This window comes from Geotrypetes seraphini, chromosome 10, assembly GCF_902459505.1.
Source record: "Geotrypetes seraphini chromosome 10, aGeoSer1.1, whole genome shotgun sequence".
NCBI classification, from domain to species: Eukaryota; Metazoa; Chordata; class Amphibia; order Gymnophiona; family Dermophiidae; genus Geotrypetes; species Geotrypetes seraphini.
In genome coordinates this window covers 127,744,010-127,767,861 of record NC_047093.1, presented here as the reverse complement: position 1 = coordinate 127,767,861, position 23,852 = coordinate 127,744,010, and the positions used below count along the sequence as shown (strand labels likewise).

Genomic DNA, 23,852 nt, shown 5'->3' with positions numbered 1-23,852 from the left:
CATCTTTTCCAGAAGCTCCAGTTATGCTTACCTCAGCAGCAGTTGAAGATCCAAAGGCAGAGAGTGGCTTGTTCCATGCACTGACCGGTGGTGGGCTAATGGGTCCCACTGGAAACAAGACAAATGTCATAAGAATACAAAGAAAGCTGTATGGGACAGCAGCTGAACTTTGGGTTTAAAAGAAATGTTTAATGCATAAAATGACGACATGAATTTTTAAAGAAATTCTAGATAGTTTTCTAGTGCTTTAGAAAAAAGCATGCAAATTAAATTGTCTCCCAAAATTTCTATTTCTTCAACTACAGCTTTGTATCATGAGCAACTTGTTTCCTTTCGTCCTCATGACAGCCAATTACAATTTGCATCAATTCAATCATAAAATACTGCAGTAGTTTCTAGTTTCTTCCATACTTCTGCATAACCATACTAATAGCAAGAGAAATTCCATCATCTCCCAGCAGGCAATTCTCAGTTCTTAACTGAACAGCCGTTTGTAAAATGATACTTTAGCAGCCAAAGATTTTGTATCTTTAAGTATAACTTCGTGACCTTTAACCACTCTATCCCTCTTTCCTTCAAAACAGCAAACAGATGCCCCAGGGGCATACACTTACACTTCTTGGAGATGTCACTCAAAACTACAGGTGGAACCATCTTGTTTTCCCATAATTCAGTTCCCAGATTGCTCTGAGGTGGTGGTGTCTGTAGTGCTTTGCTTGTTCCAGAAAACTCGGTGCTGCTGCTGGCCATTGCTGTTGGGGCTGTCTGTGATTGGGCTTGAGGTTGTATCTGTGGCTGACTGGGGGTCTGGACTGAGGGCTGAGATGGAGTTTGTACTTGAGCTTGCTGGGCTGCTGCCTGTTGCTGCTGCTTTTTTGCAAACCTTGGAGGAAGCTTGGAATTTTGACCCCTCCCTTTTTCATTAGAACTTTTTTTGTTCCAGCCCTTAAACAGGGGGGGAGAGAAATAAAAACATGAATTTAGAGGACTTGTAAATGGTATAAAAACCAACTCAAAATTGTTCTAAATGTTACACCACGATTATGACATGTATTTTCAGACAGTGGTCTCTCCCTCTTAGACGACGTACACACAGTACCAACGACTGCCTTTAAAAGCTTTACCTTTTTCAAACATTAAAAAAAGCATACAGAGGTGGAATTCTTTTGAGCCCCACTGCATGCACAGTATCTGTGTTGGCTGTGACTTGGAGAGGAAGTGGTTTGAATAGAGCGATACCTAATTTTTCTGTTTTAGAAAAGATAGCAAAATGAAACTAAGTGACTATATTTCAAACCATTAGATGTACCGTATTTTTCGCTCCATAAGACGCACTTTAGATTTAGAGGAGGAAAATAAGAAAAAAACCATTCTGAATCAAATTGTATACTAATATATACCCGGCACATTTAAATTCCGTCCCAGTCCCCCCCCCCCCAGTGGTACCTTTAAATTGTGGTGGTTGCTTGACAGCTGCCTGCTGATTATGTTGGGGCCAGCGGTAGAAAATATATACGATAACAGTAGTAGAACAATAAAACATAAATAAATAAAATGGAAAGAATACAGATGAGAACACCCCCCCCCAGTATTAAAGCAATAAACCCTGCTGCAGAAGGATAAGTAGAATGCCTAGTGCGGGAGAAACTGGTGGACAGTTAGAACCAACAGTTGTATGCTGTGAAAAGGGAAAAAAATAAGATCAAAATAAAGATTTACAAAAAACTCTAAGAAATGTCATTAGATCAAAATTGATGCGGAGATGCGTTTCGGCGTCCCATTTAAAGTTCGATCGGATACGTTACATCCTGAGGCAGCAGATTTGTGAAACGCTGGCCACCGTTGGTGTACCGATCAAAGAGAAGATAAGTGGAACGTTTTTTTCTTCTATCTTTAAGCACAAATAGCACCGCATAAGGCTTTTATCTGTCTGCAATGAAATAGAGGATTTTTGCCAATGAGGTTAATGCCTAACCACCTTTTGTGGCGGTGGGAGGGCCTCAGTCTGAGGCTTTTTCCTCTGTTTTTTTCAAATTGCATATTGTGATTAAGCCTGAACTGTGCTGTTGATATCCAGACATTGTATATCTTTTTTGTGAAAGTGTTTTTTTAAATAATTAGATCAAAATTAAACCATAATTGGTGAGAACAAAACCAAAATAAATAAAAATTAACAGTCAAATAAGGCCCATTTAAGTCCAGCTTGAAATTACCCGTAGATCTGCTCAGTGCATGGACAAGGAAATGCTGTCGATGGCAAACCAAATCGGATTTCTCCATGGTGCGACCCAGGCCGAAAATGCTTCGGTTTTCCTGCTGGGGGATGCCGACTCCAGCTGTATCAGCAGTTAGTCCCCCCTTCAGTGTCAACAAAGCCCTGGCCTCTCCCCTGCTCTTTTCCATGCTGGCGGCTGCTAAGCTCGGAGGCCGATGACAACAGTTGCGTGCTGCTTCTCTTCGGGTGGAGTCCTCGTTGCTGGGATCGCCGGCATTTATAAACTTTATTCCCTCTCTGCCATTGTCCCCGGACTGCCATGCTGTGCCTCTTAGATGTCTGCAGCAGTCTCCACTGTGTCAGCTGAGAACGTCCCGAATGCTGATCTCCCACTTTGCTGGATGGCCCCAACATAACAAGGAGGCAGCCGTCTAGCAACTACCACAATTTAAAGGTACCGCCGGGGGGAAGGGGGTTATATTCACTCCATAAGGCACACCTTTATTTCCACCCATTTTTTGGGGGGGAAAAATTGCATCTTATGAAGCGAAAAATACGGCAACTGTCAACAGATTTTCAAAGGTTGGATTTCACAGTTTAACTACAGGGGATGGGGAAGGGGGGAATGGAGGGAAAGAATGCAGAGCATGTGTCATGGAATAACAGGAGCTATTCCTTAAATGCTATGCCTGAACTGTATCAAAGTTTCTATACAGGTACTTTTGGGAGAATTCTGTGCAAAATAAATCTGTGTACATTTTAAAATTCTGCATACTATATCAAAATACAGAAAAACCATTTCCCTGACAAGTAATTAAACTTCTAAACTAAAACTTTTCAAAGTTTTTGGTACCGATTCTCCACAGGAATGCAGTTAATGGTGTACCATAGCTAGAGTTTGTGGATTTTTATTTCAGCAATTCACTGAGGCCAAGTGGAACGCTGAACTACAAGCAGTGCTGACTTCTTGCAGCAACACTGCAGTACCCATAGCTGCTGGTACAAATGTCAAAAATTGAAAACAAACAAACAAACCCAAAACAATTGATACCTGAAATTCTTTTTGGGTTCTGTAAATGAAAATGCATGAAATTCAAAATCTCTAACCATTAACGCTGCAAATCACTTTATATTCCCCTATACCAGGGGTGTCAAACTCAGTCCGGGGGCCAAATTTGGCCTAGAGGGTAATTAGATTTAGTCTGTGATTTGACCCTTTGTTCCTTCCCTCCCTCCATCCTGATCTCACATTAAAGCAGCCTGCAGAGGATTGCTGGTCGGCTGTAGCGATCCTAGCAGGCTGCCGTAGCCTCAGCAGCATGTTCCTTCAGGCTGTGGTCCCATAATGTGAGACCGGGAAGCTGGGATGGAGGGAGGGAAGGAACATAGAGCCAAATCTTGGACCAAAAGGAAAGATGCCAGACGTCCAGGGGAGGAAAGGGAAATGGAAGGGGAGGGGAGGACAGAAATGGAAGATGGATGATTAGCATGGAGAAAGAAGGAGACCCTGGCAAGCGAGTTATCAGAAGACAACCAGAACTGGGACCAACATGATTTGAATAATTACCAGACAACAAAAGGTATAAAAAATAATTTTTCTGTTTTGTGATTACAATATGTCAGATTTGAAATGTGTATCCTGCCAGAGCCTGTGTTAGACAGCAAGCGTGAACTAGGACCTAAAAGAGAGAGGAAGGGAGGGACGTAACAGAGAGATACTTGACCCAAGGAAAGAAAGAAAATGGACCTGGGGGAAGAGAAGAGGGCAGAAGAAAAAGGGAGAGTTCTTGGATCTGGGGGTGGGAAGGAGATTAGTCCCTTAGGGAAGTCAGCTCAAGGTAAGCTTTGTTGGTTGGTCTAAAATCGTATTTACCTTTTCAGGCTATAACAAGTGTAGTTGTTTCTTTTGTCTTATCTATTCTTTGACTACTGTAATGTTATGTTAGGGCTTCCAAAGACATTAGTCTGATGAATACAATCAGTCCAAAATGCAGTAGCCAGAATGTTTACCACTGCCAATGTATGTAGAAACAATAGCTATGTGCATCCATCTGGTAATAGTAGAGGCTGTTTTTCCCAGGTGACTACGGCTTGTCAATAAAAAGAGATGGTCGGACAGATGAAAGGGATTTGTCACCTCTAGGTAATGGAGAAGAACTCTCCTGACATCCAGCAATGCCAAATTATTAACTTGCTGTTTTCCTCCTGTGGACAAAAATACCGACAGCTGGACTTCCCGATTTACAGGGTGCAGTTGGCTCTTCTTCAGTTTGACAATCCAGTCCAGACTTTGAAGGGTATTCAAGACTGTTTGAACCGCCTCTCTGCTTCCCCTCTCAAGGGAGCTCTGATGAGCCAGGTGTCCAAGCAAGGGTGGACAAGCCAACCCAGCTTGTGGAGATGGGCTGCCACCACAACCATCAACTTGGTGAAGGTCTGGGAAGGCTGTCGCTAGCCTGAAAGGGAATATCTGCCAGAGCCACGTCTGCATCTGGCACCTGGTCGAGCACCTGAATGTTGAGCAATTTCTGAAGGGTTGTCCACCAGCTGGTCCACTGGCGAATCCACAAACCAGGAAGAGAGGAGGTTGGCGAATTCCAACTTGCAGCCATCCCTGATGACTTCCAGAACCCATTGGTCAGTCATGATAGCTTCCCATGTGTCCAGAAGTCCTGCAGTCCTCCTTTGATTTTTGAACGGAGGGGCTGGAGACCTAGCGTCATTGTGACTTCTTGGGCTGCTCAACCGCATGGGAGGCGGAGCCCTGGAACTTTCTTTTCCTGGAGAATCTCTGCCGTGGGCTCTGAAAGGATCTCTGGGACGAGGATCCAGAGGAGAAAAGGTGCCAACAGCATGAGGCTTGAAAGGACTCCTGGGCCTGCTGTCTGGTAATGACTTTGGACAGAGGTCCTGGACGCTAGCCATGAGGTCATCCCTGGCCAAACAGCATATTGCCTCTGAAAGGAAACCTGCTGAGAGTAGTTTTGGAGATGGAATCCCCAGCTCAATGCCTGATCTACAAAATTCTGCATGCAGACGCAGAATAAGCCAAGACCTTACCCACTACCTTCAGAAGATCATACAGACCAACAGGGTCACACAATTTAGAATGTCATCTCCAGGGTCACACAATTTAGAATAGCACGCTAGAGCCACAAAGGAGGCTGCCGCAACAGCCAACACTGCCAGAGACAAGGCCTCAAACTGCCTTTTGAGGGACCTGTCCAGTCTACGATCATGCTGATCCTTAAGCACTATGCCCCCTGATTGGGAAGGGACATGCACTTGGTCACCTGAACCACAGCAAACATTGACTGGAACGCCTGGTCCATAGGATATAACTTGGGCATAGTTTTAGCCACTGTAAGGAAGCCCTCAGGGTTCTCACACTGCTCAGATGCCATGGGAAGGCAGTAGGCTGAGAGTGGATCCCACAGAGAAGAGAAAATCAGGAAGTAGGCTGAAGAGGATCAGTTTTGACCTCCTTCAGAGACTCAATGAGAAGATTCGTCAGTGCAGCAGACCTGAACAGCCTGTGAACAGAGGGATCCTTGACCTGGTCCACAGCAGCACTCAGACCCTGATCCACTTTGCTCAGTGTCATATCATCTCTGACTGAAGCTTGACTCTGTGAAAGAGGATAAGCATCCAGATCATCATATTCAGTGACCCTGTCCAACCAGCTTTCCAGAGATACGGGCCTCTATTGAGGAACAGATGCTGAAACACAGGGAGGCTGCTCTGTAGCTGACCCCAGAAGGTGCAACAGCGTCGCCGACATAGGATTGCCAAAGCAAGTTCACAAAGTCAAGCGTAAAGAGAATAGAGGACCAAGAAACCCCTTCAAGAGGGTTAGAACGCTTTTTTTTTCCATCTTGGTGCCATTAGCATCCTTACTAGGAACTGGTGCCGCACTATGGGACTCAGAAAGGGCAAAATAGTCTTCCAAGTGTCCCAACAGTCTCTTGGCAACAATAATAAGGTGATCAGAAACTGAACCAGAGGTCCCTACTTCCCCAATATGCATTGTGGAACATATGGCGCAAGGGCACTCTTCTGGTGCCCCATCAGCACAAAATTCACATGAATTCACGTTATTGGAGCATTAGAACTCCATCCCTGGTGGCAAAAATAAAAAATAAGGTTTTTTTAAAGATATTTGAGAACTTAGAATGCAAATTAGGAAAAATCCAAGATAGCTGCTGCTAGGATTTCCCACTGAAAAAATGGTTGTTAACTCCCCTGGAGGACCTAAAACCCCACCAATTTTAGGATTTCTGGAGCAAGGGTACAAGGCAATAACAAAACAGAACCTTAAAAAAACCACATATTCGGATCCCCCTCCCCCACGAATTGCCCTGTAGGCAGACCAGACAATGGAAAGATGTGCTGCAACTTGCCACAGCTCTTCTCAGGATAGCTGGAAATAGGAGAGGATCTCTGCCACCAGGAAAGTTGCCTCTTCAGCTGCCAGCTGGGCTACAGCTGGACTGAGCCTTAACTCCTGGGACCAGAATCCAAACTCTGCAAAGAGGAAGGGGGGGGGGAGGAAAGTGTAGCAGACATCGTTTGTGCGCAGAAGAAATGTAATTGGTATCCGTACAGCCTGCGCTAGTGCTCTTGAACAAGTCAAGGAATGAGCAAACGGAAGGAAAAAAAACCCATGAGCTCCACAGTTCAAGCAGGCTGGCTGAGCAGGTCCCCACAGGATCCACCTGTCAGCTGCAGAGACAAGCTAGGCAGTCATTGAAGCTGAAAAGGAACACAAAACCCCACGAAAAACTGAAAAAAATACTTGAAAAACAACAAAAGCGACTGAGCAGATCAAAGTTGCTTTTGCAGGCTCAATTATAGAAGAAATAACTGACTGGGGGCAGCAGGGAGGAGGAGTTGGTGCTGAGAACAGTAATCAGTATCTCCAGCAAGGGACTTGCGGGAGAAAGACCATTAGTTTAGCATACCATCCCTATTGAACTGGAAACTCACTTTATTTTGGATTGTCAACTGTAGTAAATTCCATAAACAAGGCATCCGAATAATCCACTTAAAAGATTGTTTCCAGTTATTGTATCAAGGGCAAAATTAAAATGCATGCATTTACATGATTTTAAGAGCATTTCAGCCACCTGCTTAAGGGCCACAATGGAGAACTTCGGGTCACCATGTTGGCAACCACTGATCTCTCGAGTATGCCCCGCAGAATGAGTAGGGACCAATATGTGCTGATACAGACCTAGCTCACTGATGTATGAAAGGAAAATTGGCTACCTGTAGTTGAGAAGTGTCAACATGAATATTAAAATCACCTAAAATTAGGAAATTAAACTACATTCCAGTGCTCTGTTTTTAATGAAGGGGGTCAGGAAAAAATAAATAAATCAAAATATGCAATCTCAGATGTAATGAGATCCATTAACAACAGAGTAAGGAAGATCGTTGGTGGACAATTCTTTAAATGACAATGCACTAAAGAAAATTAACTGTAGTTCCCCCTCCATGCTTGCCTTCTTGGGAAGCAAATAATGCTGAGTAACGAGGTGGGAAAAATGAAAAAGACAGGCTGCTTTCTCCTTGAAGTAGTCATGTTTTAGTTGAACTAAGTATCGAGGTTCTTTTCTGTTATGATGTCATGAGTAAGAGAGTGACAGTTAGGTAGTATAAAAGAAAATTGAGACTAAGAACAGACATCAATGGGTTCTGGCAAAAAATAAGGTGACTTACCTCTCTATATCATGTCATGACATACGCCATTGCTGCATTACTAACTAAAACAGGAAATGTCAGCAGATAAAGATCTGCACAGTCCATGCATATATAATCTATAGGTTACCCTGCCAATTTTGGGGTACAGACCATTGAGATCTGCCCGACACCGATCCTACTTCCCAGCTACTGGATTTGCAATGGTTAGACGATGGTTACAAACCTGCACGCTTTGCTCTTCCTTTTTCCTGCGTTCCTCATCCTGTAGTCGTTTCTGTTGTTTCTTGGATACAACCTCAGTAAAGCCATCATCATTCAGGTTTGATTGGGTATCTTCAGTGGTTGTCACTTCTGGATGGTCGTCTATGATGACAACACCTGCACATTCAGAATTAAAGACTGTGAGCTTTATACGTTTTGTATACTTCTGAAAAAGTTAAGCAGGTGGTGGTCATTTTCCATTTTGTTTTCTAAATATTAGCCTAACTCAACATAAGTACTATACAGAATTATCCAGTAAGAATGACCTTATCAAGAAAAGATGCTTCTATGTTGCCAGTTACAGTATAAAGTCTGCTTTGAAGGAGTTTAATAAGCTATGAAATGCTTCCAGTCACACAAATGAAAGATATCAATGGCACATTGCATCAATCAGATTTTTCCCAGGATTGTCTAGGAAATCTCAGAAAAATACTTATAGGCAGGCATGCACATCCCTACCATGCCCTAGTACTGTCAAAAAATCAATTTCTGAAGGGTGAGGAGGGAAGAATGTGTGACTAATAATTCCCTTGTCTTCTCTACATTGATGGCTTATTTCCACCATTCCTAATTTTGTTGGAAGCACCTCCACTTTATTCCATATTTTTAACTACACAAGTAAATGTTTCCAGGAATGCACAGAAAAACTCATCTTTTCATGGTTTTTAGCAATTAGCAGGACATACTTGCATAGTTGTTGAGATCAAACTGTGAAATAGCATCAGGTTTCTCCTTGGGTTTCTTGGTTACTGCCTTAGCCTCCTCTTTTTTCTTCCCAGAAACCTCCCTGGAGCTTTTCTGTGCTGTGAAACTGCCACTAGTCTCTTCCATATATTGCTGTTGCTGATAGAGGTGGTGATGATGTACAGAGTTGCTGGTCAAGGAATCAATACCAGTCACGCTCGCTGTTTGATCTTCAAAGGGCCTACATCATATGAATAATACAAATTACAGAAGCTTACCATCCTTCTACAATGCTCCCCAGAGGCAAAGATAAAAGAAAACATGTAGAATGCATAGAACTAAGGAGATCAGAGCTACATAGTAGACAACTACAGACTAGCTCCAAATTATATTCCAGGTATGTCGCAATAAATCTTTCTCAAAAAAATTAAACTGTACCATGTAATGGTTGCCCAGTACTTAAATGTAATAATCACTTTGTTCAGTTATAAAGGAAGGATTTTCCCCCAATTCTTTATTCATTTAAAAAAAACAAAAAAAAACTTACATAAGTGTAACAATATTTATAGCATTTTAAACTCCAATACAACACTTAATATTCTGTTAAAATCCATATCAGAATTTATCCCCCCTAATCAATTACAATCTTTAAATTCAAGAAAACCTACCATAAACCCCATTCCTATATATCTTATTTAATATTCAAATCAAACCCCTTCCCTCCCCCCCACCCTGGATGTGCATTTTTAAGGGGAAATATAATATTCAATCATTACAATATTTTGTTAATGGCTCCCAAATCTCCTGAACACCGTCTATGTATGCTCTGCACACACAATCTGCACCCATTTAAAAACAGCAGTCCCTGCTTGTCGGTTCAGACAGGGAGAGCAGTGGCTGGGGTTTTTTTTAAAGCTATATCACTTGATTATCTATCATTATCAATTTAAATTAGTAATTTTAAAACCCTCCCTCCCAACCCTACTATTACATACGTGAGTACATATATCATATGTATATTATCATTTCTATTAATCCAAACTTTTAAGAACATAAGAAGTTGCCTCCACTGGGTCAGACCAGAGGTCCATCGTGCCCAGTGGTCCACTCCCGCGGCGGCCCATCAGGTCTATGACCTGTGAAGTGGTTCCTGACCATTTCTATAACCTACCTCTACTTCTATCTGTACCCCTCCCCCACCCCACACTTTGCAATTGTACCAAGGGAAAAATGATATTTACTCATTACAGTATTCTATTAATGGTCCCCCAAACCTCCTGAAATTTATTAAAATTTCCTTTCAGCGTGGCTAACATTCTTTCCATCTTGTATATATGACAGTGAATTTCACCAGAAACTGTAATTTAATCTACTCCAGTTTTTCCAATTAAATGTAATCTGTTGAATGTCGACTCCTGTCATAATGACTTTTCTTCCTCATTGACATACCAAATAATATAGTATCATATGATAAAGCCACCGGATTTTCTAATAAACAATTTATTTGGCCCCATATCGATTTCCAAAAATCCAAAATAAATGGACAATAGAATAATAAATGATCTAAAGCCCCTGCTTCGAGATGACAATGCCAACATCTATTAGACTTAGAGCCATCTAATTTTTGTAAACGAACAGGTTTGTCTCAGATGCCGACATTGTACAACTCATCCTCCAAGACCAAATTCATGGCCATTGTGATGCAGTAATTTGATGCTTTATCTCAATGCTTCAAATATCCCTAAGACCAGTTTTTGTTATTTTATTCATAAATCCAGATATCAATTTATACCACTGTGCGGCCTGGTGTCCCAGGAAGCCCACCTGAAAGCATAAGAACTCCAGACTATATCGATTACAAGATTTTTCCATTCAGGAACGCCGCCTGAATGGCCTTCTTCAGTTGCAACCATCTAAAACTTTGTGATTTACTAAGACCAAATTTATGTTGCAGCTGTGAAAAATCAAGCAGTTTACCATTAGATATAACATCGCCTAGAATTCGTATACCTGCCATTACTTCCAGATGACCTTTTTTTTTTTGACGAGCAGGCAGGAGGAGCTATGCTAGCGATTTTTCTTCTGAGCACAGCTCTTCCCCTGCCCTTTCCCTGCAATTTTCCGCATACATAGCATGCATATACCGTATTTTCATGTCAGAGAAAGGGCGGGACCGCCGGAAGACGAAGCAGCGCAGACGCAGGGCTCACAGAAGGGCCGGGACCGCCAAGAGGAAGCAGCAGGACACCGGTAGGAGCTTCTACATGATGAGGGGGGGGGGGAGGTTGGGAGGCTGTGGGGGTGCGAGCGGTTCTTCAGGGTAGGGGTGCGGGTGGGAGTGTGTGCGAGCGGTCCTTTGGGGTGGGGGTGCGTGTGAGCAGTCCTTCGGGGTGGGGGTGCGAGCGGTCCTGCGAGGGGGGGGGGTGAATCGGACGTCGGGGGGGGGGGGGGGACTATGTAAAAAAAAATTTGTAAAGCGCGCTCACGCGTATAACGCGCAAGGTTATGCACGGTTTGTAAAAACCGTGTATAACGCGCGCGTTATATGTGTGAAAATACGGTAATTTAAACTCCTTTATTACAACACAATAAAACAGGAGGGGAGACCTTTTTTTTTTTTAGTAATAATAGGAAGTGTAAAAGAGTAGCATTGTGAGACTCAAGTTTCAAGTTTATTGAAAATGTGTTGTGCACACAACGTCAAGTGAAGAGGAAGAATATATATGAAGCTGATAAAGATACAGCTGAATTGTTTAATAAACATTTCTGTTCTGTTTTCACAGCTGAAGGGCCCGGAAGCAGGACTGCAGAAGACAAACACAAATAGAAATGGAGGAGTGGTAGATCCTGAACAATTTTCAGGACTCTTTGTGAGGAGCTAACCAGTTAGTCAGGTGACCTTGCATTTTCCAGCAGGAACAGGTATTAAATATAGGAAATATGCTCAGTTGAGATAATAATAATAATAACAGTTTATATACCGCAATACCGTTAAGTTCTATGCGGTTTACAATAGATTAAGCGAGGTACAAATTGATTGAATTTAAGAGGAGAGGTTGTCCTATCAGCCTGTGTCAACGTGGAATGTACTTCACAAATCATTTATCTTCAATCTAAAATTTAAAGATTTCATAACAAACTAGAAACCTGTTCAATTTTTTAAGTTGGTGGTATATTTTGACTGTATGTATGTTTTATTTTAGATCCTGATCATGGCCAGCTTCTTTTTTGGGATCAATCTAGAACCAGTCAAGGTATTCAATGGGAGTTAAGATGAAATATTGTATTGTTAAACCATTTGATCAGTGCTCAGAGAAGTATAGCCACGAAAGTGCACAGGAGAAATGCTAGAGATGCAGAAGAACCATCCCGTGAGGGAATCACAAACAAGAATGGTGCTAGCAAGGGTCCAGGGAAAAATAAGACAGGGGTCAAAGTTTTGGCAGAGTTGGGGGGGGGGGGGGCTAATTATACTGAATGCATCCCCCTCCACTGGCACTGCTCACATGCAAGTCCTAGATCTGAAATTATTTAATTCAATTGTAGTGGTAGTGTCCATGGATGCCACATAAGAGTCATATTTTGATCCCAGTATCTCTATCTTATAACTACACATGAACTCTTACTTCTGAAAAGACAACTTTTCAATAAACCAGTCATACCAAAAGAAATTCATCACCACATTTGCTTTTGGAAAGGAAACATCTAGGTATGGTGAAAGAGAGGGCTTGCAGCCACTATAGGGCTCCAATGTGTTCATTAAATAAATATTCCTATCCAAATCTGAGAAAAACTAGGGAGAGAAAAATATAGTTTAGTGATCTATACTGGACTTACACTTTAGAGTTAAGATTCTTACCCCCACAGGTTAAATTATAACTTTTGGTGGAATTCAGTATGCCATATGTATAAAATGGAATGTGCATTTCAACACAAAAAGGGTATATAGATAAGTTTAAGAAGATTTGGGGACCATTAATAGATTTTTGCAATGAATGATACAATTTTCCCATAATAAGATATTGATAAGAGGGGGGGTGGGAGGGTTTATTTTATTCATCTTATAATATAAATAATTTATCAATATATCTTGTAGTTTTATATGCAGTTGCCAAAGGAAGGGGAGGGGATGGGTTTATAATTGAGAAATAGTTGATATACTTATTAAATATTATATACAGTTTCAAAATTATAGTAAAAGATTATATAATGATACGTTATATATATAGTATAGTAATGTATGAAGGAATATCGAGTGTGTATGTAATGAAATTGTATAAATTTAAGTGGTACACTTGTTGTTAAATGAAAAATGAATAAAAAACTTAAAACAAAAACAAAAAAAAGATTCTTACCCCCTCTTTCCTCGCTGTGAAGAAGTTCCACTCCGTCTTTCCCCGCGTGGTCCAGAAAAGTTCCTGCCTGGCTTGGGTACCCCATTATTGCCACGGCGATTCTGCCGATCCACCCCAGGCCTCTGACTAGAGAAGCTTCTTTTTGCTATCTCGCGTTTTGGCACAGCTGTACTGTCAATGGTCTTGACAGCAGATGTGGCCTGCACAGTGGTGGTTGCTGTTTTTCTCTCATCCCTCTCCCGTCGCTCATTGAAGTCACTGCTTTCTGAAGCCGTTTCCCATTCTTCATTTGCTTGATCTGAAGAATTCTGATTAGACAGGTCTGGTGTTTTGGTGCCAGACACTTCCAGAGCTGCGACAACAGATTCTTGTACTACATTACTAACAGTCATGCTTGCAGGTGAACTAGTGGTCACATCATTTATTTTTGTTGCAGCTTCTTTCTCTTTTAGTCTTCTAAACCTTGGAGGTTTATCTTGCCTAGGGGGCCGAGCAGGCCTCTGCCTTCGAGGTCTTTCTCTAGCAGGATCAAACTTCCTCTCAAATTTCAGAGGTGGCCTTTTGTCACCCAATGGTGGTCCAATGTGCTCATGCCTTCGCTGTTCTCCCTCCTCTAACCTGAGAGAGTCAGATGCTCTTTGATCAACAGGCCTTGGTATCCACTGATTGTCTCTGTATCCCGACCTCCTGAGTGGCGAGGGTCGTGGTGGTCGTCCACCAGGCTCTCTACCTCCATGTCTAAACATTCCTCCTCTTCCACGTCTTGATGGCTCACCCTTGGGAAGGAAACCAGGTCTGATCTTTGTCTCATCCTCTCTGATGAAATTTCTCTCCGAGGGTCGGATATCTGATTTGGTGCTTCCGTCTGCTTTGAAGGATAAAGGCTTTGGAGACTTTTTAGGGTCTATTCTTGTTTCTCTCAGATGTTTGCCTTTTATTAAGCTATCTTTATCTGAATGTGGCGTATCGCTTGCGCTTTCACGACCTTCACTGTCTGAATCAGTTTCAGAACCACGCTGTCTACGTCGTTTTGGGACAATTTCAAAATCAGAGCTCTCGCTACGTGTTTCACTCTCCTCCCGTTGTCTAAGTGGGCCAGGGGGCACATGTTCTAGTCTAGGCTTTGAGTCTCTGTAATGTGGATAATCTCGAGGATGGCCTCTTCCACCTCTACCCCGTCCTCCATAAGAACCTCTATAGCTACGACCTCTGGCATAATATTCTCCTCTGCCTCTGTATCCCTGGTCTGTGAACCAATCTCTTTCCCTGGTCTCCTTACGGTAGTTTCTTGGTGGTGGTAGAGCATTTTCTCTTCTTGGTGGGAGTGGCCTTACATCTGGACGAGGTTTCTCTGTTGTGTGGTTTTTGTTGGCTACTTTCTCTGATTTCTCTTCCTTGGATGTATATGGGATCACAGTCGGTTGACTGACAAGTTTTATGGTTGTCTCTGTAATACTCTCTGCTTTCTCTCCAGATGGTGGTGTAATGTGCGACACTTTAACTGGAGAGGAACTTTCTGCAGGAGGTTTTTCTGGCTCAGGCTTGCTGGGTGGCTGAACTGGTAGTTCCCTTTTTTCCACCTTTTCAAATTTGCAGATTTTTTCATGTGTGAGCTTTTCTTCTTCCTTTTCTTTTCTAAGCTCACGCTCTTCTTTCATATCCCGAAGCACAGGTTTTTTGATAGGTCCTGACCTTCGTATAGGCCTGTCACTGCCGTCCTCTCGTCGGCTGTAACCTGGTCGGGGGCCCCACCTTGTTTCTGATTTTGATTTGAATGGCTTTTCTATTTTTGGTCCATCGGAAAATTTCAAGTTGTAATTTTCCTTTTTAGGTTTTTCCTCTGGCCTCTCAGTTGGCTCTTTCGAAATTTCCACTAGCCTATTATTGACTTTGGAAGCACATGGCTGGGAATCTGTCCTGGATTCTTCTGACTTAAGAGAATGATTTGATCCATGGCAAATATTTATCTTTAGTGTGGGCTGGCTCTCAGTGAAGGTTGTTAGCTCTTCCTGAGTGTCATGGGTCCTAACCTTCTCAAGGTCAAAACTTGGAGCAGGAGATGCAGCTGGTACTGTAGGATTAGGTTCATCCACTTGGAGAATCTGTAGGTCTTCAGGAGACTGGCTCAGCACTCTGTGTACTTCTGCTTCCTGCTGCTCTATGAAGTCAGACTTCGAGTGAGATTCCAACTTCTGGTGCTCCAAAGGATAAGTTGAAGGGCCTTCCTGCTCAGTCGTTGCTTCTGGCCTAAAGAAAAGAGATTTATCTTAATCAAATATTCTATTTGCAGACATTTTCCTAGGGGCAGACAGACATTCCACTGCCTCTTTTTATATCAGTCATCCTGTTACAATTTTTCTATGCTAAACCTCTTCCTCCAATCTTCTTTAATAACAGCTATTTAGCCAAATTTAGTCAGCTGCTGAAACAAAAAAAGCCCACTAACATTTTGAATATAGCTAGACTCCATCTGTCCTACTGTCATGTGAAAAAATTAGGACACCTCATAAAATATTCAGTTCTTTCTTAAGAAATGTTCATATACTGATGTCAAATCTTCCTCGATTTACTCATGAAACAAAAGATATCCACAAAAATGCTTATTCTGAGTAATAAATTAGGACACCCCCATATATACTGCCACTTAAAGTGGCTCAAATCACACAGGTATATCACATCAGGTGCATATGATTAGAACATTGTTACTCAGCATTTTGAAGAAGGTTTGCCCTTCTTAAACCTCAGACATTTAGTTTGGTGTGCTCATGACTGCTGCAGTGAGAATGAGCACCATGGTGAGATCAAAAGAGCTGTCTGAGGCCTTCAGAAAGAAGATTGTGTAGCAGCTTATAAGTCTGGTAATAGATTTTAAAGATGTCGAAAGAATTTGACATTAGCCATTTCACTGTCTGGAAAATAGTGTACAAGTGGAGGACTTTCCAAACAACTTCAAACATGCCCAGGTCTGGCTGTCCAAGTAGGTTGACCCCCAGAGCAGAGCGCAAGATGCTAGAAGAAGTCTCCCAAAACCCTAAAATGTCATCACGGGACCTACAGCAGGCTCTTGCTGTTGTTGTGAAAGTGCATACAATCAGAAAGAGACAGCACAAATTAAGAGGAAACCTTTGCTCTAAGAGAAACATCAAGGCCATATTGAAGTTTGCCAGAGAGAATATAGACAAACACCAGGACTTCTGGAATAGTGTTCTATTAACAGTTGTCTAAAATTGAATTATCTGGACACCAGAAAAGAGGACATGTTTGGTGTATCCCAAATACAGCATTCCAGGAAAAGAACCTCATACCAACTGTAAAGCATAGAGGTGGAAGTCACATGATTTGGGGATGCTTTGCTGCATCAGGACCTGGCCAGCTCACCATCATAGAATCCACCATGAATTCCACCATGTATCAGAGGATGTTTGAGGAACATGTGAGACCATCTGAAAGAAAATTAAAGCTGAAGCGGAACTGGACCCTGCAACTTGACCCAAAACATACCAGTAAATCCACCAAGGACTAGCTGAAAACTAAGAAATGGAGAGTCCTGGAGTGGCCGAATCAAAGCCCTGATCTTAATCCTGTGAGATGCTGTGGGGGAGATTTGAAACGGGCTGTACATGCAAGAAACCACTCAAACATCTCACAGCTGAAAGAATTCTGCAATGAGGAGTGGGCCAAACTTTCCTCAGACCGAAGCCAGAGACTAGTAGATGGCTACAAGAAGCGTCTCACTGCAGTTATTTCAGTCAAAGGGGGTAATACAAGCTATTAGGTTGTAGGGTGTCCTTATTTAGTCCTCAGTTAGAATACACATTTTTGTGGATATCTGTTGTTTCATGAGTAAATCAAGGAAAAGTTTTTTATTTAACTGCAATTACTTTCTTTTCCAGAGATAAATAAAAAAAGATTTGACATCGATATGTGAACATTTTTAAAGAAAGAACTGAATATTTCATGGGGGTGTCCTAATTTTTTCACATGACTGTACATATAGAAAGCCAACAGAATGGGGCTTAGATTTCTAATATAACTCACCTCAGATCCTCTGGCTCCTCTGACAGTTTAGAAGAATGCTCTACATAAGAATCTGACTCCCATACAACTCGAGGCTCTGAAGGGGGGGCACTGTGTTCTCTCAAAGGATGAGCAACATGCTCAAATGACTCTGAGCCAACTGTAGATCCATCCATCTGATCTCTTCTCAGCAGCTGTTTCGGAGGTAGCATTCCTATCACCCAAAGCACAGAGATAAAGCAGTCACAATTAGTTATCCTTTATCAAAAAAGCCAATCCTAACAAACAACTACATCTATGTAAGTTCTCTTGTGAATCGCTAAGAACTTTGGATTGAGTGGTATAGAAATATCAATAAATAAATCTAACCCTACTATGCTCCAGAGTAACTGACAAATTGCAGGAATTGTATTCTTCTGTAATATATTCCCCTTAATATTGTTTGATCTCAGTATACTGCAAGAGATCACTTTGGGGATCATCATAGAGATATGGTTTTCAAAAGTATGTCGCTGAAAAGTTCAGAAAGATGAAATTTATTCTTACCCATTTCCTTTCCTTTAACCCTGCTAGACCACTCCAGACTGATGGGGTATGCCACCTTACCAGCAGATGGAGGCAATACAGCAGTATCGCCAATTAAAGAAGTGATGCAGCATGAAATACTAAGGAACCTCCTAATAGGGAGTCTGCTAAACTATTGTCAGTCTGGACAATAAAAAGCCAGAAAAGGTCCCTGTCTATCCCCTCCAAAAGTCCCTAAGTAAAGGCCAAGAAAATAGAACAAGACTGCACAGGCTTACCACTTCCCCCTGCTGGAAACTGAGAACAGACTGATCCTATGGGGGACTGCACAGCCCACTTGTACTAATGCTAGAATTCAGTGTGTTCTCAGTCTCCCCCTGCTGGCAGAGGAGTGTAACCCATCCATCTGTGTCGCTCTAGAGCAGTGGTCTCAAACTTGCGGCCCGCCAGGTACTATTTTCAGGCCCTTGGTACGTTTATCATAATCACAAAAGTAAAATAAAACAGTTTCTCGATCATGTGTCTCTTTAGCTATAAATTACAATATTATTATTAAGACTTAGCCAAAAGGAAAGATTTATAAACTATAAAGAGTTGTACCTCATGCAAAATTGTCATTTCTTTAATAAGACATTAACTATTTTTTTCTGAGGCCCTCCAAGTACCTACAAATCCCAAATGTGGCCCTGCAAAGGATTTGAGTTTGAGACCACTGTTCTAGAGGGACACTAAAGAAAATCAGTTTTTTTCTTTGGGATCTTGCCAGGTACTTATGACCAGGGTTGGCTACTGTTGAAAACATGATGTTGGGCTTGATGGACCTTTGCACAGTATAGCAATTCTTATGTTCCTAAGGTGACCAAACAGGTAGAAAAGGCAATGGCAAATACTAGAAGGATGCCTGGGTGCACAGGGAGAGGAAATGCCAGCAGAATAAAGGAGATAATGCCTCTCTATAAGTCTCTGGTGAAACCTCATTCTGGAGACTGTACCTTCAAAAAGATATAAAGAGGATGGAATTGGTCCAGTGTGTGGCTATTAAAATGGTCAGTAGTCTTTGTTAAAAAGCATACTGGGACAGACTTAAAGATGCAAAATTTGGAAGAAAGGTGGCGAGGGGAGATATGATAAAGATGTTGAAATACTCCCAGGGCATAAATGCACAAGAGATGAGTTTCTGAAAGGAAGGGCTGGAATGAGGGAACAATTTCAACAAGATTAACCAAAGGAAATACTTTTTCAAGGAAAGGGTAATGGATTTAAGGAGCAACATAAGAACATAAGCAATGCCTCTGCTGGGTCAGACCTGAGGTCCATCGTGCCTAGCAGCCCGCTCACGCGGCGGCCCAACAGGTCCAGGACCTGTGCAGTGATCCTCTATTAACATAAGAACATAAGAACTGCCATCTCCGGATCAGACCCATGGTCCATCGAGTCTGGCGATCCGCACACGCGGAGGCCCAGTCAGGTATACACCTGATGTAGTTTTAGTCACCCAATGTAGTTTTAGTCACCCTTCTATCCCCCTTTCCAGCAGGAAATTGTCCAACCCTTTCTTAAACCCCAATACCATACTCTGCCCTATTACGTCCTCTGGAAGCAACCTCCTAGTAAAGGTGATGGAACTGATGAGAATGACTTTCTTTAATAAAGAGAGAGGGAAGAATCAGGGAATGAATGGGTACAGCAACTGATCCTCAAGCCTTGTATGAAAGAATGCTGGTGTAGAAGGACTGAGGTTGAGACAGACACTAAAGAATGACATGGGAGGGTTTCCATGGTTAAGGAGACAAATTCTATCCTGTGTCATTCTCTAGGATCTCTAGGGGAAAGGAAGGAATACTAGAGGGCATAGGTAGATTGGATAGACTATATGGGTTTATCTGCCTTCACTTTTCTATGTTTTTAGAACATATCACATTACCTTCAAGCATGCAATGGGATTATTTTGTGTTATCTCTTGAAACACTAAAGTCACTTCCGGTGTGCCTCGTACACCAGAAATGGGAAAAGGGAGACTACTGATATAGGAAAAGATTAGTTAAGTGATATTGTATGTGCTTTATGTAGGGGGGGGAGGGAACCCTACTACAATATTTAATGAGGTCCTTAAAAGAAAGATAGGGCCAATGATAATTCCCGACAAGGATCAATTATAGAAATGCAATTAAAAGCAACTATTTGGATTAAGAACCAAAACACTAAAAGCAGCTGAACCTGGGTGCATAGGTGGCATGTCCATAGTGGGCCTTCCAGACATCATTCGTGGGTCCATGTAAGGTTGCATCATAAGCCAGCGGGGATCAAAGCCCATGGAAGCCAGATGCTGAGGATGTGGTCCCAAGGGCTGATACAGAGGTCTGTGTTGCGGAGGTGGAACAGGGCCAGTGGAAGGCTGGGACTGGGCAGGCTGGGGAACTACCCCTTGTTGCTGTTGCCACTGCTGTTGCTTCATCTGTTCCTAAGGAAATAAGTGAAAGAAAATGAATTAAGGGTTGCATAAAAAAGGGAACATGCATAATTTTTTGAAAGATATACACATTTGACTCTATATATCTAACTAAAGTTATATTTTGTACAAAATGCAGGATCCTGCATTTAATTAAAATATGCAACTGCTTGTAGTATGCATTTTGTAGAAACCATTTACAAGTTGTATTGAGTTGTAAGCAAAGTTTAGGCACCAAACTTTTTCCGATTTTCTAGGTTTATGGACATTGATAAAATCCACTACATGTTACAAGGTTAAACAAAGCACATTTCTGCAAATTTGAATGCGTAATTATTTTGATTCAAAATATATGGCAAGCAGAATCTGTGAAGACACCACATGCAAAAAATGGACACCTTTCTAGTTGACTTAAAAAAAAATTGATAATAAAGGCTAAATGTGGGTTGACTCATTAAGCTTTCAATTAGTTGGGTGAAGACAATTCCATAGTCAACCAAATAATCTGATGATTTTAACCTCTCAGCTTCCAACTGTTCTGCTACTTTCAACAATCTTGGACTCCTTAACCTTTTCCTATCGTGTGTCCCGGATGACGGGACAGTCCCAAAAATGTCGTTGCCATCGTATGTCCCATGGCATGGGACATACAGTACACCTTCTACCTATCATTTGTCCCATCTATTGGGCCATTGTCTTTACAATAGCCGTAAATGATAACTGTGAATAATACAAAACTTTGCTAAAATAATTACAACTGGAACCAGTGTAATGTAAAATTTATTTGAAAAATGAATATACACTTCTCCCTCCGAATCCGTGAGGATTAGGGGCAGAGCCAGCCAGCGAATATGGAAAATCACAGATAACTTTTAGGGTCGACCCACCCTCGCCTCCTGGACCTCCCCAGACCTTACCTGGTGGTCTAGCGGTGACATGGGGAAGAAGCAATCTTTCTATGCTCCTGTCCTGTGCAGAGCCGTCAACAAAAATGGCTGCCGTGAGTTCCCGTTGTAGTCTTGTGAGACTACGGGAACTCACGGCAGCCATTTTTGATGACAGCTCTGCATGGGGCAGGAGCGTAGGAAGATCACTCCTGCCCCGCATCATCGCTAGACCACTAGGAAAGGTCTGGGGAAGTCCGGGATGCAGCGATTCAGCCTTTAAAAACTAGGGGGCAAAAAATTGCAAATAACCGAATTTGCGAGTACAAAACCCGCAGATTCAGAGGGAGAAGTGTATTTCACTTTTATAGCAGAGGGAAAGGCTATTAAAAAAATCTCAACACTTCCAAGCTAGTATTTCAACCATTGGAAACAATGTTAATATAAGTTGCACAGAACTTTAAAAGCATGGCAATATCTGGAAGACAAAAAACAAATCTGGCAGACTTGCCCAAAAATTGGTCAGATCGATATGTTAACTAAAGCCTACAAACTTTTTAAAATAGTCACTCGCTCTGGATACCAATTATAATTATTAGCTTAATTTAGTTTTAGGACTACTTATTCCACCTTACAAAAAAAGCAGGATATTTTTAGAAGGATCTGTGTCATAAAAGCCTTTTCTAAAATACTTTTGGAATGAGCGTATCTCGAAATGGACATCTCTCTGTTTTATCTAAAATGGCACTTTATGCACTTCCCCCCTCCCCCCCAATTTTTTATAATTTTCAATACTTACAATAAGTGTCACAGTAAATACAAACATTTTATATCCAAATTCCACACTTAATAGTCTTATAATATCCACTTTAAGCTGTGATGCAAAGGTCCTTAATGAATATGAATGTGGTACTATTTATGTTATTTAAAAAAAAAAAAAATTCACCTAAGGCGGTGCATAGCAAAAGTAATTTTATTAAAATGACCCAATATATTTACTGATGCACTTGTAAGTTGTAAAAATGAATAAAGATTTACAAAAAAAAAAAAAGACGACCCAACACAGCCCATATTTCGGTTATTCAGCCTGCGACAGTCAATCTAATATGTAATCCAACCCATATTTTTTTTTTTTTAAAATATCTTTATTCGTTTTTACATTATGCAAACAAGTGTACAATAATTCAAGTCATACTATACATTCTTCACTTGAAACTCTACATTCATTTTATACCATAAACTATCTCCCCTCCCTCCCTTTCCATATATTACCCCTCATAATGTCATAAAACCCACCCATCCCTCCTCCCCCCTACATATATTTAATGGGGATAAATCCAACCCATATTAACATCTCAGGCGAACCAGATTTTTAAATAAATTACATCCACCCCCCCCCCCCCGAGTGGTAGAGTGTGAATGTTTGAAAGTATTTCACCATTTGAAACCTCACCATATATAAAAAGGCATGAAGTCAAAGTTCAAAACAAATTAAAAATACAATGCGGAATTCCCTGGCTTTTACTCGTTCCCATGAGTTTACTATTGGAAACAAAGTAGAGTGCTTATTTTTGGTTTCTCCAGCTTTGAAAATACTGGTCCTTTATTGCCCTCCTAAAGTCTTATATGATGATGTCTCAATGTTGGCGGAAGCCTTAATGGCCTGCCCGGTGATAGGTAATGACACTTTTTATTGGGGGTTTTATTGGGGGGGATTTTAACGTTCATTTTGATAGGATGGATTTGGACACTGTTAAAACTGATTGAGTTGATGTCTAGCTTAGGGTGGATCTAGCTGGTGACAGACAACAAACACATGTGGGGGGTCATAAACAGTACTTGATTTGATTTTCATGCAAGAAAATCATTCATTTACTATTCTGTTAGAACCAATTGCAGTAGCTTTGCCTTGGTCAGATCATAAATTTTTCTCCGACAATTGCTTCCTGAAAAACCTGAGACAGTATTTGCCAAGACGTATGATTAAGAAACATTCACATTACGAACTTACAGATTTAAAGAGATTATGGATACCTAAATTGCAGATTGATGCTCATATGCCACTAATGTATGTGGTAGAGCTTTGGCATTTGACTTTAGCATCTACGCTAGATGTCTTGGCATCTCTCAAAACTGTACAGAGTAGACATGGAAAGTGTTGTCTTTGGTACTCAACAGATTTAAGGCAGGCGAAACGATAGCTTCGCAAATTAGAGCGGTGTTGGAGGAAATGGGGTTACAATAACTAACACTGTACGAAACATTTCAATCCTCTGAAATCTGCTCTACTCTGTAACACCTCTGGACATGTCCAGAAATCCTCTTCTGTAATCCGCCTTGAACTGCAAGGTAATGGCGGAATAAAAATCACTAATGTAATGTAATATCGAATTTATGCAGATGATCTGCAATTTTTCTTTGAGTTTCCTACACATTTTGGTGGAATACAATATGCCATGTTTTTAAAATGGAAAGAACAATATCAATACAAAAGGGGACATATGATAAATTTATAAAAATATGGGGGCCATTGACAAAATACTGTAATGATTAAATAATAGAATACTTTTTCTTCCTTTCTTCTTTTAGAGATTTTCTTATGACACACATATAGGGGGGGTAAGGAAAACAATTTATATATAGTATATTATAATATATTATACAAAATGTAACAAATGATTAAGGGATAATAGAAGGGTGGGGGGAGGGAAAATGAATAAAATTTATCCAAAATATATTGTATTAGATATAAATATGTT

At 41.3% G+C, this 23,852-nt stretch overlaps 1 protein-coding gene across 8 annotated transcripts in view; it reads right to left on the bottom strand.

Moving 5' to 3' along the window:
• Window positions 1-23,852, bottom strand: part of PRRC2C (proline rich coiled-coil 2C) — a 179,741-nt gene that overhangs the window by 67,648 nt on the left and 88,241 nt on the right. For all 8 annotated transcript variants that reach the window (XM_033960038.1, XM_033960041.1, XM_033960042.1 and 5 more), the window contains 7 exons: window positions 19,978-20,221; window positions 17,257-17,449; window positions 13,219-15,465; window positions 8,866-9,104; window positions 8,142-8,296; window positions 615-945; window positions 32-108 (listed from right to left, as the gene is read on the bottom strand). In XM_033960038.1, coding sequence (XP_033815929.1) covers window positions 32-108; window positions 615-945; window positions 8,142-8,296; window positions 8,866-9,104; window positions 13,219-15,465; window positions 17,257-17,449; window positions 19,978-20,221 — 3,486 coding nt within the window. The remainder of the gene's footprint in view (window positions 1-31; window positions 109-614; window positions 946-8,141; window positions 8,297-8,865; window positions 9,105-13,218; window positions 15,466-17,256; window positions 17,450-19,977; window positions 20,222-23,852) is intronic.